Source organism: Elephantulus edwardii, unplaced genomic scaffold (genome assembly GCF_000299155.1).
Source record: "Elephantulus edwardii isolate Elephantulus edwardi_28Jun2011 unplaced genomic scaffold, EleEdw1.0 scaffold00026, whole genome shotgun sequence".
NCBI lineage: Eukaryota > Metazoa > Chordata > Mammalia > Macroscelidea > Macroscelididae > Elephantulus > Elephantulus edwardii.
The window spans coordinates 19,994,797-20,009,704 of record NW_006399776.1 but is presented as its reverse complement, the minus strand read 5'-3'; the positions used below and the strand labels follow the sequence as shown (position 1 = coordinate 20,009,704).

The 14,908-nt window shown below is 42.8% G+C and overlaps 2 protein-coding genes and 1 pseudogene across 2 annotated transcripts; 1 reads left to right on the top strand and 2 right to left on the bottom strand.

Annotated features, from left to right (window-relative positions):
• Positions 1 to 2,346: 2,346 nt before the first annotated feature.
• On the bottom strand, positions 2,347 to 4,206 carry SLC39A2 (solute carrier family 39 (zinc transporter), member 2). The gene is made up of 4 exons (XM_006883100.1): positions 4,092 to 4,206; positions 3,800 to 3,930; positions 3,402 to 3,452; positions 2,347 to 2,979 (listed from the first exon to the last, which is right to left on the bottom strand). The coding sequence occupies exons 1-4, from the start codon at positions 4,204 to 4,206 to the stop codon at positions 2,347 to 2,349; spliced, it is 930 nt and encodes a 309-aa protein (XP_006883162.1).
• Positions 4,207 to 5,155: 949 nt separating this feature from the next.
• LOC102872508 lies at positions 5,156 to 6,028 on the top strand (annotated as a pseudogene).
• A 520-nt stretch (positions 6,029 to 6,548) lies between these two features.
• On the bottom strand, positions 6,549 to 14,368 carry METTL17 (methyltransferase like 17). Its single transcript, XM_006883284.1, has 14 exons — positions 14,288 to 14,368; positions 14,007 to 14,160; positions 13,787 to 13,921; positions 11,546 to 11,627; positions 11,220 to 11,301; positions 10,830 to 10,903; positions 10,377 to 10,471; positions 9,838 to 9,908; positions 9,549 to 9,656; positions 8,501 to 8,569; positions 7,769 to 7,819; positions 7,083 to 7,175; positions 6,729 to 6,913; positions 6,549 to 6,654 (listed from the first exon to the last, which is right to left on the bottom strand). Exons 1-14 carry the CDS (start codon positions 14,366 to 14,368, stop codon positions 6,549 to 6,551), a joined length of 1,386 nt encoding a protein of 461 aa, XP_006883346.1.
• Between the last annotated feature and the right edge of the window lie 540 nt (positions 14,369 to 14,908).

Genomic DNA, 14,908 nt, shown 5'->3' with positions numbered 1-14,908 from the left:
TTGGCTTGTTTTTAGGTGCTGTCGGGATGACTACAGCAGAACTATGAACGATAGATTTGAACCTTGTCCAATCCTGCACCATCCTCATGATCTCTGTCACGTGTAAGCCCATTGATACAGTCACTGTGTCAATCCATAACCTTGAAGGTCTTCCTCTCCTTCAGGGATCTTTTCCAGCATGAGGTTGTTATGTGAGATGCTGTTTCACCATCTTTGCCTCTAAGGAACACTCATATTGTAACTCCTTCAAGACCAGATTTGTTCTTTCAGCAGTCTGGGATATTCAGTACTCTTCACCAGTATCAATAATCCAAAGGCATCAATTCTGTGGTCTTCTTTATTCATTATTCAACTTTCAGATGCATATGAAAAAATTGAAAAGACTATTCCTTGTATCAGGTGTACTTTAAACTGACATCCTTCTTTGGCATTTGAGAGGTTCTTGACAGATATTCCTAAGACAACACATTTTTTAAATTTTTTGACTGCTTGTACCATGCGTGTTGATTGTGAATCCAAGTAAAAGGAAATAGTTTACAACTTCAAGATTTTCTCCATGTATCATGATGTTGCTTGTTGGTCCAGTTGTGAGGATTTTTGTTTTCTTAATATTGAGATGTAACCCAAATTGAATGTTGTCAACTAATTTGTGTTAGAAAGCAGAGAAATGTGGATTTGAAGCCAAGCCAGCTATATAGTAAAATTATTCAACTTTGCAGAATGTCAAGTTCCCTGGACTTAGTGTGGGAAGAATACCTACCTGGCAGAGTTGGGAAAAAGAGATAATGTATGTGAAAGCAATTGCACAGTGTCTGACACACAGCAGCTATGGAATTATTATTACTACATACTAGGTTCAGTTCTGAGCATATTACGTGTTACCATGTCACAAGGGAAAATAGAATAAATTGTGCTCAGGGGAATTATTTCCCATTTTTCTGTTTAGACAAAATTTTTTGGTCTGAAAAATCACCTCACTGATCCCTGTGGATCAAAAGCTGGGCTTTTGGGGAGATCTTTATTTCTTATGTGGGGAAAGGAGAACAGAATGGACAGAAGAGGTAGACGGGGACAAGAATCAAACTCAGGAGACCTTGTTCATACTAAGGAATGTTGAGTTTTCACACTCAAAATATTAGCGCATGCAAACAGGTGAGAGTGCGTAAGATTATAGGCTACACTTTCTCTTTCCCCAGTTTCTCAATCAAGTTTGAGATATTCTTCCACCTTAGGGATGGGCTTCAGTCATCTTCTGCCTTCTACTAGGATTCTAACATATGAAATTCCTGTTTTTTTTATTTGTCCTTACTAGTTTTTAAGATAAGCAAATTGGAAAGGTTACGTACATTGAAAGACAAGTGGTGCAGTGGCCAGAGACATCACGGCAGGGTTGGAGGTGGGGCAAACAGAAAGTCGTGGCAGAACTGACTAATCACCCTAGACATTTATCTGGCATCTTTCTCCTTCTCCAAACACACTGTTTCTTAATCCCCAGCACAAGGCAGCCGGAAGGAGACAGAGGCTCAGAGACCAATAATGTCCCTAAAGGCACAAAGGACTCAGTGTGGAAAAATGGGAGCCAGATGGAAATAAGCCTGATCTCAAGATTCTCTTCAGCATGTGGTGGGAGGTTAACAATAGGTACTGAGAGTAGGATAGAAATGGTGAGAGTAGAAAAAAAAATAGAAACTCTCATGGTTCTTCTTTTTTTAAAGTTACTTTTACTTCTTTTTTTAAAGTTACTTTTACTCTAAGTGCTGGGAAATCTAAGCTTAATTTCTCCACATCTGTGGATAAAGTGGGAGGGGGTGTAATTTCAGCAGTGCACCAATAATTAGAGAGAATGACCTGTAACTAAAAGTAGAATGGCTGTGAATCCTGATTCCAGAAGAAAATACTATATCCCAAAACTGGCTGTTACTGCTCCCCACCCAACCTACATAGTCTGGACCAGGCAGCTGGTGAGGTGTCTGGGAGCTTTGGAATACTGTATGGCTGAAGGGACAGGATAAGATGTAATTACAATATCACAATAGCATAAACAGGACAGGAGTCAACAAATCCAGAGTGACAGACTTTATAACAAATCCTCTGAAATACAGTCTTTTCGATGTAAACATCCTTTTCTCAGTTCTGGGTAAGAAATGAGACTTCAAGTGTATGAAAAAGCAAGAATCTAGGTGGAGCAGACTTGATAACACTTAACAATCTGCCCATGGGTCTAATGCCCAATGAATTCCACTTAATCACACTGAAGAATTAGCTGGAGGTTAACACCATTGGGAGACATCTCCTGGAAGTAGGCAGGCCCTCCCAGATAGGTCCATCAGAACAGTCAAGAATTTCTCATGCCCACAGAGCAATAAAGGCCATGAAGGCAAAACCAGTGGCTAAACAACCCCACTTTGCCAGAGGGGCTTCAGGAGCAGCTAATTCTCGGGGCAGAATTTCTAGGAAGGTGACATATAAGAAAGTACCAGCTGCCACTCCCTCTAACACTGCCTGGGTTAAGCCCTGCCCTCCTTCAGGGTCCCCTCCAGCCACAGCAAGCCCTAGGGCTACGCCCAGGGGAGACATGAGAGCAAAACCTAGAATGGACAAAATGGCCCATCGTGGTCCAGTGCCTCTCTGTACCAGCCGCAGTCCAACACCAAACACTACGAGCCCCTTGTGAGCCAATACAGCAAGACAGAGCTGCAGGGTAGCTGCCACTGTGGGCTGCAGCCCCACAGCTAGACCTTCAAACACTGAGTGGAAGGAAAGAGAGAGCAAGAGGATAAGGGCTCGAAGGGGCCCCTGTGAGGGTGAGGGCAGAGGTCCGTGGCTGTGGAGTTCAAATGCATGAGCTCCCTGCCATTCCTCCTTCTCCACTGTTGATGCTCCAGTAGCCCCAGGACAGCACTGCAGAACCAGCGACTCCAAAAAGAAGACCAAGAAGAAGCCCAGGGAGATGATGAGCTCTCCATAGGGATACTCCATCTAGGGACCAAGAGAGGGTTTGAGATGGGAAAGGAAGGGAAGACAATGCATTGAATGGACATGGTTTTGGGAAATTGCAGAGAATGGCAAACTATGGTAACAAGACATTAAAAAAGGTGGGAAAATGAATCCAGGGGTAGATAAGGACATTCAACAAAAAGAAGGGACACAGTACCAACAGGGTAAGAAATACAGGAAACAATGGGAAGCCTGTCAAAGAAACTCAGCAAAGAATAAAGCAAAATGGTTTATAACACTAAAACAGCTGGAGTGGTTCCTCTCTTCTATTACGTCTGAGCCAGGAAACAAAAGAGGTTTCTGGTATTCCTCACAAACTCCCCTCAAAAGGGTTTGGGCTGGGCATGATGGGAGTCTAGTGCATGTCACTCTTCAGGTAGGGATGGTTGTTGAGAAGTACTCACCTGAGCTTGATCAGAAGTATTTGAAAAATTCCCCTTATTTTCTGACCTGTTCTAGAGAAATAAAGTAGAAATTAGATGGATTTGGAGCCTCCTGGCCTGTCACTTCAGGCCCATTGTTTTCTTTAAAAGCTCAATCAGATCTTCATTTTTCTTTCAGAGAAATGACCCATCTTACTTTCTGGGATCTTTCTTTTCTAATAAAATTGTCTCTAGTTTCACTTTAAAAAAAAAAAGCAAGCAGCCCAATCAGACTTTTTCATCAGAATGTTTCATCATTCCACACATGAGCTGTCATGTGTCCTCTAGTTCATCCCATGTCCCTGGCTCCATCACTTCCTCCCCTTTTTCTCTTGGTTTTATTAATCGTAGCTCTGGAATGGAGCATCTCTGCAGCTCACCTGTATCATGAACCTCTGGATCTCAGAGTCAATTTCTTCCAGGGCTTCAGCAGTCATGTGCATTAACCCTGCTCCCAAAAACACGCCTGCAGAAGTGCAGCCCAGGAGACTGAGGACGCGGCGGTGATGACCTAGTATAAAGAAGTTACAGCTTACTTGGCAATAAGGAGACAAAGGTGGTTGAGGAGAAACAGGCAATATTCAAGTCCAAGCTTGGGGATGGTTTGAAAATCTGGGGAGGGTTCAAGTCAGACTTAGGTTAAGGGGACAAAGATAGGGTAGGGAGATATACCTGTGGCTGCATGAATCTGGAACCATTTGAAACGGATGGGAATAAGGCCACAGACCAAGGTGATAGCCAGCAGGGCTAACAGACAGCCAATTTTTACTCCTAATAGTGGCTCCATCCCTGGGATATAAGATATACTGAGATCCCAAGATGACAAATTAGAGTTACAATCTTTGGAGCAGGAATGGTATCTTAGGTGATCAAAGATGGAGCATTCACTCAGCTGTTTCAGGAGAGACTCTTAATATCCTTTCTGTCCGGTGTGGCCTCTGCTTGCGCAGCGTTGCATAGCTGACTAGGGCTCTGCCCTGATTTTCCGCCCTTCCTTACGTGGAGGAGGCCCCTCCCCTGCCTCACACCTTCCAGAACTTCGAAACCAGAAACTCCAGACTCCCTGCCAGGCACAACCCTGTGCAGTAAACCTTCTCCTCCCCTTCAGTGCTATGACTAATCCAAGGGCTGCAGGTAGTTCATGTCCGGGGCTTCTCCAACTCAAAACGGGAGCCTCAGAATGACGATGGCTCCTTTTCTGCTGTTTTGTCTTTTGGAAAAACTGGCCCTGCTTTATTCAAGACATTTGATCTAAGCCTTCCATACTTTCTCCACCCCATCCCATACTTTATAGGTTGCTGTGCTGACACTTGAACCTCAGTCTTTCAGAGAGGATTTGGGGCCACCTGGGGGTAATAAGGAGGTGGAGCTGAGGTGGTACTGCCACTGCTCTGGGAACTAGGTGAAAGAATTTCTTTTTCCTTTAACCCCAAGAAAGTTACTCCAGGCATGGCAATGTTTAGTGGGAAGTGAGAATTTTTAGCATTTACAACATTGATACTATCACAACTTTTGACAGATAGGAACTGAAAGGTACTGAGTTTTGACAGGGAAAGTTGTTCTTTAGGAGAAACAAAAATTAACTTAGTAAAATCGAAAGAACTTGCCTGGATAGAAAAGGGTGGAGTTTAAAGATTCAGTCCTGACTGGGATCCACTTGAGGGAAACATAATTGGTAAACTCCAGCATAGCTGAGGGGAAAGATGGACGGGAATTAGATCAAGGGCGTAGGGGGAATGAAGGTCTATGCAGAAGGCAGCTCTCCTATTCAATCTGGAGACCTGCTTAGCCAGTTCTCAGAGAGTGTGGGGTGGCCATCCCCACTATCCCCGACTGACTTTCTTGACAAGTTCTGATCACTGATAGAAGCGTTAGTATTCTTACAGAAGTGGATGAGCTTGAGATTTGTGTGGGGACTTAACACTAAAAAATCTTAGAATTTTCACTGAAGGATGGACAAGGATAATATACCACCCCATACCCCTCAAAGAGAGCTGACTGCATAGAGCTGTGCTGCCAACTCAAAGAAACACAGTTTGAATCCACCAGCTGTTTTGCAGAAAGATGGACAATCTCCTTCCACGTGACTCACTGCCTCTTAAAAACCCAGTGGGGAGTAGCCACGTATGCCATTTCCACAGGAACTGAGGATGGCTCTGTGAGGTTAAGATCCCCGAGGTAAATGTTTGTCGTCCACGACCTGGAAACCCTGTTCTTTCTGAACAAGTAGTAGTATGCTACCTATGACCTGTTGGAGCTCTTATTCCTGAATAAAGGTATCCTGCTGCAATATCCAACAGCCAACCAAGTACTGGATGTGGTGATGCTCCTCCTTTATCTTGGGGAGATGACTATTTTTTTTGGTTCAAATGGAACCTATGCCAGTGTAAGATGCTACTTGCCATTAGCGTGGCCTTGACCTTCCGGTCTCCCATGATGGCCTCCTATTAGCTGCTGCTGCGTAACTCTCTGCTCTGCCTGGAAGCCATGATGGGTTGCTATTCTGTGGCTCAGAACAGCTGCTCAAGGCGCTCACCCTGTCTTCTTTCTCCACCTGCTTGCTCACTGTCCATGCCACGATCGCCTGTTCTTTAAGAGCTCCCAGGTGAAGCAAAGGCCTTTTACGCTGATCCTCAGAGATCAAGCTTCTCAACCCTTCAAGGAATTGAAGTGCTATTGTTCTACTCTGATCATGAAACAGACATTATTTTATAATAAACATGTATTTTCTGTTAAAAAAATAAAAAAGTCCACTGGAGGGTCTGCTATGAGTTGGTTCTGACTCAACAGCATTCCTCTCTATGGGAGCCCTGGTGGCCTAATAGGTAGGGGCCCCAAGGTTGGTGGTTCAAAACCATTAGCTACTTCTAGGGAGTCAAATAGGCAGTCCTCTTCCCATGTGATTTTTATAGCCTCTGGAAAGTAGATCTAAGATCTGCTGTGAGTTGGCTCCAATTCCATGGCAATTTATTTATATTTCTCAAAGATCACAGACTACATTTTTAAAAAAAATTTTTATTATTATTATTAAAACCTCAAACAAGAAAAGTCATATGTGAGCATCAGCACTACCATCCTGGATACCAGGAAGCGTCACCCTTGGCAGGCCAAGAGAGAACAAAATCCTTGTCAGCCATCAGAAGGATTCTGAGCAGAGGATGGAGGAAGTTCCGAGGGAGTGACTACTGGCAGAAGATCTCCCCAGGAGCTGACTCGGGCACAGCGATATAAATCCCTATGGGAAAGAAATGTCAATGTGAGCTTTATGTTATTGCAGCCTCCCACTCATTTTAATCACATTCCTCATACCTGCCATGCCGGCTGGCGGTGACGACAGCATGTTGCATGTGCCCATCTGGACAGCACAGGTGACAATGCACATGACGTGGCCGTTTAAGGACAGGCTGAGTGATCCGGGGCCAGCGATGAGCCTCCTCAGGAAAGCCCCGGGCAAGGATCACCATAGAGAACTTTTCTTCTTTTGGCTTCTTGTTCTATAACAAGAATACAGAGATTAAAGGAATATGAATAAAAAATTCTTGAGCCCTATTCCTGTAGGTTTCCCCCTTTAGTTTATGCCCTGACTCCTCCCAGTTGCTGCTTCTTCCTGCTTTCCCAGCCTCTGTATGTTTCTCCCTCCCCCAATATACCCAGCATACATACCCAGCTGAAGGGGATGGGATGGTAAGCTTGGGAGAAGCTGCAGGCCAGGAGCTTGGAGCCTGACAACTGGGGACAAGGAAGTTCATGGGGACACTAAAAACACAGAAAGACAGCAGGTAAAACAAGAGCCATGGAACATAAAACTGAAACACCAAGAAAGATAGAGCCCAGAGAGAAGGGAATGAAAAGGAGAGGGTGGAAGACTAAGCAGGAGCACTGAGAAGAAACTGGACAGGTCACTAAGTAGTGGACAGTGGCTTAGTGGTGTTGCCCCTCAAAATGTGTATTAAAAAAAGAAAAAAGAATGGTTTTCATTCAAACATTCATATTTTGTTTTTTAATATGAATGAATTACAACTGATCAATGCCATTTATCATATTTCATTAAATCCTTACTATACCTTGCCTTTCGCTTCACCTTACCCATCCATTTGCTAATCTCTGCTCCCTCCCCCCACACCCTACACCCCATCCTGGGCAATCCTCCAGGATTATTTCTAACTGCATATAAACCTTTCCTTAGCTTTTCTGTTTTCCCTCAAATAAATCATAGTACCCTGTTCCTTGTTAACTACCATACACACAAGGTCTGATCATCTATTCATTTTACATTAACCTTTAGCGTGGCTTAGTTTTATTTTCCCTGAGTTCAGAATTTTGTATGCTGAGACAGGTAAAATACTCACTGGTGCAAAGACAAACCCCGGCCGGGGGTCCAGAGGTGATTTCTCTTTTCCCTAAAATCAAAGGAACAAACAAAGCTGGGCCACCGGGGCCTATTATGATAATTTAATTTCTGCACTCAATTAAATGAGGACTTCTTTAGCATTCAATTTGAGTAACTATCAACTACAGGGTAAGCTGGCTGCTTTTCTAATTCTCTAGACAAAGGACTTTCTCTTTCCCTGGGAGAAAGGCAGGGACTTGGCACACAGTATGGTGCTCTCTCTTGTCAACAACCTCCTCCTCCAATCAATCCCTCTTAGACACATCTGAATTTATGATTATGCACTGGCCATACGCTTCCACAGAAACAGGTTCTTGGCCTAACCATGCTGTAGATAAGTAGCTGGTAATCCTTCCTCTCCCTGCCCCAAAGAGACAGACAGTATTTTCAGCTTTATGGACTAAACAGTAAAATATACCTCTGTCCCAATCACTCAACTCTGCTGTTTATTCTGTAAAAGTAGCTATAGATAATAGCATGAGCATGGCTCATATAAAAACAGGTGGCAGGCCAGATTTAACATTCAGGCCCTTAGTCATCAACCCCTGCCTACATTAAAATGATGTCACATTTCCTAAGTCAGTCTTACCAACACATGACAAAGGTTCTTCAGTTTTCAAGGGAGTGCCAATAAACAGCACCTGACTTTTTGAGGATTTGAAGTTTAAGGATAAAGGAGAAGGAATCTTACCTTAAGGACCAAGTCTCTTGCATCCATTAGAAGGCGGTGTCCAGCTTTTGTTCCATTCTCAATCAGTATCTGTTCACAAAAGGGGAAAAGTAAGTAGAGGCCCTAAATTTCATTCATGCCAGCAGCTTATATCACAGACGTAACATGTGCCCTAAAAGGGACTGTTGTTGCTGTGTGCCATTCAGTTGGAACTGACTTACAGCTGACCCTCCATTAGGTTTTCAGAGGCAGTTAACTACATGGGAGGAAACTGGCCATCCTCCCACAGAGAAGCTGGTAGATTTTGGGACTTCGGTGCAGTTTACCACTAGCATGCAAGACCTCCTGAAAGAGACTCTTGTTGTTGTCACTGAATGCTGTCGAGTCAAGCATAACTCACAGTGACCCTATGAACAAAAGGCCTGAAGCCTTTCTATAACTATCATCATTTCTCCAGGTTCACTGAGTTTCCAGAAGCATGTAGTTTAGGAAGTAGATGCCACTCCTGTTTCCAAACTTAAATCAATCTGGGAGCTCCATCATACACTGCCCACGATGGGTAGCCATTCTGGTGTTTTGACACCCTATGGCACAGATGTTCATCATCACAGCAACTCCAAGTTACTTCAGTACAGCAAATAGACCACTGCTATACCACTTAAAAGAATGCTTGACTCAAAATCAATTAACTTTTGGCCCGAGGGCAGCAGACTGGTGGGCCCTACCACATTTGTAAATTCAGGCATACCCAAATGCTGGTGGACCTCCAGTCAGAGATCTCCAGTCCATTTGGCAAGTCTAATCTGCTGACACCCACTTGTACATGAAAATAAAGCAAAAAACCCCCACAACCCCCCCAAAACAAAAACCCAAACAAAACATTCTATACATGACCCTCATCAAGACACTAGAAGCCATCATCCAGCATAAAACCAATTTATAGGATAAGGCACTATATATAAAATGTAGCTGAAGTCCCAAGAAAGAGTCAAGAATGGAGATAAACTCCCTGGGAAAAACAAAAAGCATGAAACTTATGGAGCTGCTTTAGCAAAAAGGATTAACTTACCAGAAAATTACTTGTCTTGCGCCACAAAGTTTGAATCACTTCACTGCGGTCAGCCTTGCTGGGGAGCTCACTTAGTGAAAAGGCTGACACCACCAGATCAAACTGTACCTGAAGAACAAGCCAAGAAACGTGACAGACCCAGGCATCTCCCCATTCCATGAGCACAAAGTCTTATCGCGCAAACCTCTATTTTATTTTTATAACACTCAATGCTAAGTTGGAAAGCTAAGGCCCTAGTTCTCCATCTGTCACAGTCTGGATGTAGGATACTCCAAACCCTAACACTTACCTTGGGGGAGACAGGCAGAAATTGTCTGAAAAAGACACCTGGAACATAAAGCTCCCCAGATTCAGAACCACCTGTGAGGGAAAGGATATGACAGATGTAAGTGTAGAGAAGTTACTAACCATGGTTGTCACTGGTTCGACTGATTCACAGTGACCTTATGAACAACAGATTGGGACCTGGGGCTTTTGAGTATCCAATTAAGAAACCACCATCCTGAGCAGAAAGAAAACTTTTTTTGAGAGTGAGATACAATAAACTATAAGTGGTGAGACTCAGAAGGACAGGGAAAGCCCATGAATGACTGTATGAAAAAGCAATTTGATTTGCAAACCCAAACAAACATAGATAAAAATAACAACTCAAAACCAAAGTAATTTTTTTTTAAAGGGAAGGGTGTATCATGGGTTTCCTATACTGTTGATTTTACCCAACCAATCCACATACACAAAAACCTCCACCAACCTGGAGGGAGAGCAGATTCAATTTTGTCCTCTCCTCTATTCTGCAAGAAAATATCCTTTCTTGTACTTTTTCCTTACCTTTCAGTAGCTTTTCTGCCAAATTCAACATGGCAGCTGAGCTGTCCACACACACATATTCACGCAGACTCTGGCCCCAAGTATTATGAGCAGCCCTAAGATAGCAAGATACAAACCACCAATTCTTATGTTAAAGAGTCATCCTTACAAGAGATTAGTTGGAAAAACAACCTGCTTTGTAGGCACAGGTTTTTTTCATTGATATGTAAAACCTATACATCACTTTCCTTTTTCTTAAAAAAAATTTCAAAACATGGACCTTTTCCACTTGTTTTTAAATTCTAGCTACTACACTCATGTATCTTCTTTGGCAATACTTAACCTAAAAGAAGAAACTTTCTAATGACCAACTTTCCTACTTTTTTTCTTTCAGGTTTCCAGTCTCTTGATTTTGGGGTGGTGTAAATCTTGTTCTCCAGACCTAAAACCAATAAAGAGCTGAAGGCTACTCACCAGGTGACAGAGCCAGTACCCGAGCCAAAGTCCAACAAGGTTTGTGGCTGAAACTCTGGAATGCGAGCCCGGATCTGAAAAAATATGCAACACCCCACAAAGGTAAGGGTAGAATTACTAATGGCCTTGGGAGATATAAATCAGAGAGGGTTATGAGAGAAGAGGTAAGAGAGTCAACAGAAATTTATTGTAGATCAAGAAGCTACTAAAAATAGTGGCTCTGAACCTTTCACGAATAACAGAAAGGCTCTTGAAACTTTCAAAGGATAGAGGGATCTTCTTTTTCCTTTTTAAAAAAGCATATGCAAAGTCTCAAGAATTTTTATTTCAGAATTCTATTCTATGAATAAACTAACAGTGAAAAGGTTCCAGTTGAAGTAGAACTTTTACCTCATGGAATGCTCTGGAGACTGCTGCAAAGCCACCATCCAGTCTTGCTGCCATATACAGCAAACTCAGGCCCTCATTGTAGCTGCCAGAAAAAAAAAATAGTAATTTCTAATCTATAGCTACTCTCTTGATATTTAGAAGATGAAATCTATGGAAGGTCGCTTTCAATTCAGGCCATTTACTCCCAGACACAAATGGGTCTTGGTGAACCTTACAATCAATCCAGGCAACTTTTTTCAAACACTCAATTTTGTAATCATGTTTCTCTACATCTTCTTCTAAAGTCAAGCTTTTCTTTCTTCTGGAGCCATTCTAGCGCCCCTTACCTCAGTTCTTGCCAGTGGTAAGTAACTCTGCGCAAGATACTCAGCACTGTTCCACGAAGTTTCTCCTCTGTCTGCGTTGAATCTGGGGTGAGAACAAAGACTGGAGGTGAGGACCTAGGGAGAACAAGGCTCCAATATTTGAATCCAATATTTTAATATACTGCCTGCCCACAGCTACCTCCATCCATCCCAAAGGATCAAGAGAAGCCAAATCTAAAGAAAATATTTAGGTAATAACTGTTATCACTTTTCTAACACACTGTGTTGTCGTTAAGTGCTGACAAGTCACCTGCAACTCACAGTGATCCTATATACAACCGCTCTGTATCCTGCTCTATCTTGTGTTAACCTTACTGTTTCTAACAGACCTATCTCTACTACCCTAGTCACTGAGTCAATCCATCTTATCTAGGGTCTTCCTCTCTTGCACTGTCCCTCCACCCTTCCAAGCATGATGTTTCTCTCCAAGGACTGGTCCCTCCTTGCAACATGCCCAAATTATGACAGATGGAGCTTCAGAATCCCTGCCTCCAAAGAGCAGCCTGATTTCATTCTCTCTAGGGTGAACCTGTTTGTTCTCCTAGAACATGATATAGTAAATATTCATCTCTAGCACCACAGCTCAAAGGCATCAATTTTGCTTCTATCAACCCTAGTCACTGTCCAGCTTTCTGACGAACAGCAAGTTATCATGAAGACTATGGTGTAGATCAGGTGCACCTTAGTTTCTAGACTGACATCATTGCTCTTCAGTATTCTGGAGATGTCCTTGATGTTGTCTTTCTCATTGCAATTTTCTTTTGATTTCCTGGCTTCTGGTACCAACAGTGTTATTGTGAAGCCAAAGCAAAATTAAGCTGTTAACAATCTCAATTGTTGAGAATCATTGTTTTCTTGATGTTGAGCTTCAATCCATATTGAAGGCTGCTGTCTTTTACCCTCTGCAGCAAATGTCTCAGGTCCACCTCAGTTTCAGCAAGCAAGGTTGCGTCTTCTACATAAAGCAAGCTGTTGATGAGTCTTCTTCTAATCCTGATGCTACATTCCTCCTCATAGAGCTCAGACTCCCAGATGATCTGTTCCACACATGGATTGAAAAGGTATGGAGATACGATGCATTCCTAGCACACACTCTTCCTGATTTTGAACCATGCAGTGTGTCCTTGCTCTTTTCTGATGACTGTCTCCTGGTCCAAGTATAGGTTTTGCATAAGCACAATTAAGTATTCTGGTATTCCCATTCTTCTAAGAGTTAGCCATGGTTTGTTGTGATCCACACAGTTAAATGCCTTTGCATAGTCAATGAAATACAGACAGACTTTCCTCTGGTACTCGCTGCTTTCAGCCAAGATCCATCTAACATTAGCTATAATATCCCTAATGTCACAGCCTCTTCTAAACCCAGTCTGCACATCTGGCAGATCTCTGTTGATGTGCTGTTCCAGTTATTTTTTGATAACTTGTTTTTAGAAGTTTTTTTATTATTTTTTTACAGTTTAGCAATTAATTAACCTCATCTCACAGGTTCTGTTCTATACTGAGGGCAAGTGGATAAAGATTTAAGAAATAGGATACATGTAGTGATTTGTAAATGTCTTTGCTTCCCTGAAATTGAGGCTTTTTAAATCCTGAATGTCCCTATGTGGAGCAAAGGAGCTATAAGTTGGCCTAGTTATCTTCTATTCCATGAAGATATCATCTACTGACAAAGTGGACTGGAGTGGGGGGAGTTATATAACAACGAAAGAGTTTTTCTTTTTTTTTTTTCAAAGAGAAAAGCAAACTGGGGGGGAGCGGTGAGCAGGGAGGAAAATGTGCAACAATGAATGAATGGAAATCCATGTTCTCTATAAACTTTATTTAAAATCACAATTAAAAAAAGAAAACAAATCATCTACTGAGTGCTTATTCTAAGTAAGGTAGTGTGGGACCTGAAGGGAATAAAAGGCAGAACTGTAATGCAAAGGAACTCATAATTTTGGAAAGAACTTGAATTACAGTTTTTCTCTTATTACTGGAATGTGCTTCAAGACTCGATCACAGGGCCACAAAATTGTTTATTTCATTTGAATAAAAACTTTAATCTAGTGGATATACCAGAAAGATTTTGACTGGTACAGATATTATCCAAAATGGTCAGGAATCAAATAAGAAGCTGCATTATCTATTTGAGATAATAAATTATTTTTTGCTCTTCACTTCCAAATACTGTTTCTACTCTAACCATTCTTTAAGCCCTACCTGCGTTTTCCAGAATTTTTTCCTCAAGATGCACAGCTCGTCTTTGCAAATCCTCTGGTTCTACAGGTAAGTGTCGGCTCCACAGGTAATTGGTCAGTGCTTGCACCTGCTTCTCCACATAGGGCACTGAATTCTCTGTTGGTCACAGAAGAAAAAAAGTGGAATCACTTGCTTTAGGTCTTGCTCGGTTTTCCTTGGAACTCCGTTTCCCGTTACTTACCCTGCAGCAGAAACTGCGCTGTATTAGCCAGTGCCTGGGGCAGTCGCACGTGCGGTAGGTGCAGAATGCCAGGGTGCTGGCGATGAGGTTTCTTCCCCAGAAAATCAGATTTGTTATCTACCTGGGTCACGCCGGGCACAAGAGCAGCAAGTGTCTGCAGGTCGAGAAAGCAAGCGGAAGGTTGAGAAGGGAAGGAGCGTACTTCTAATGAGGGAATGCTCCTCCTCGGGGCAGATCTGGGGCCCAGGCACTCAACCAGAGCAGGGGATGCGAGTACTCACCCGGGACTGGGTGAGTCCACGCCGTCTGAGACGCCACTTGCCTAAATTCAGCAGAATCCTAAGCAACGCTGGAGACTCCATGGCTTTGCAGCCGAACAGGAAACGGAAATGCAAGTAGCTGTGAACTTTGGTGTCAACCAATGAGAAGAGCTAATGCTTGCTGGTAGCAAATAACAATCTATATGTAAATAACCTTGCGTGGATAGGATTTAGGGGCGAGTTAGCCCAGAGAGCAGAAAACTTTTGGGTCCTTTATGAGTTGGAGTTAGCTATAGGGTAGTGGGCTTGGTTATTTTCGTACCAACAACAACAACAACAATGTCCTTCAGTGTGAATTTCAGTCTCCGAAAATCTAGAGGTGGGTCAGCTACTGTCGTTTCCAACTCGACGGCAATGAGATAATAAAGCATATTGTTGGTACATGTCCAAAGTAGATCAGACGAAGCTTCAGAATCCTTGCCTCCAATGACCAGCCTGGCTTCCATGAAGAAATCATCTACTGATCACCCTTTCCAGGATGAACTTGTTTGTTCTCCTAGAAGTATATTCAATACTCTTCTCCAGCACCAAAGCTCAAAGGCATCAACTCTCCTATCACCCCTAGTCGTTGTCCAGCTCTCT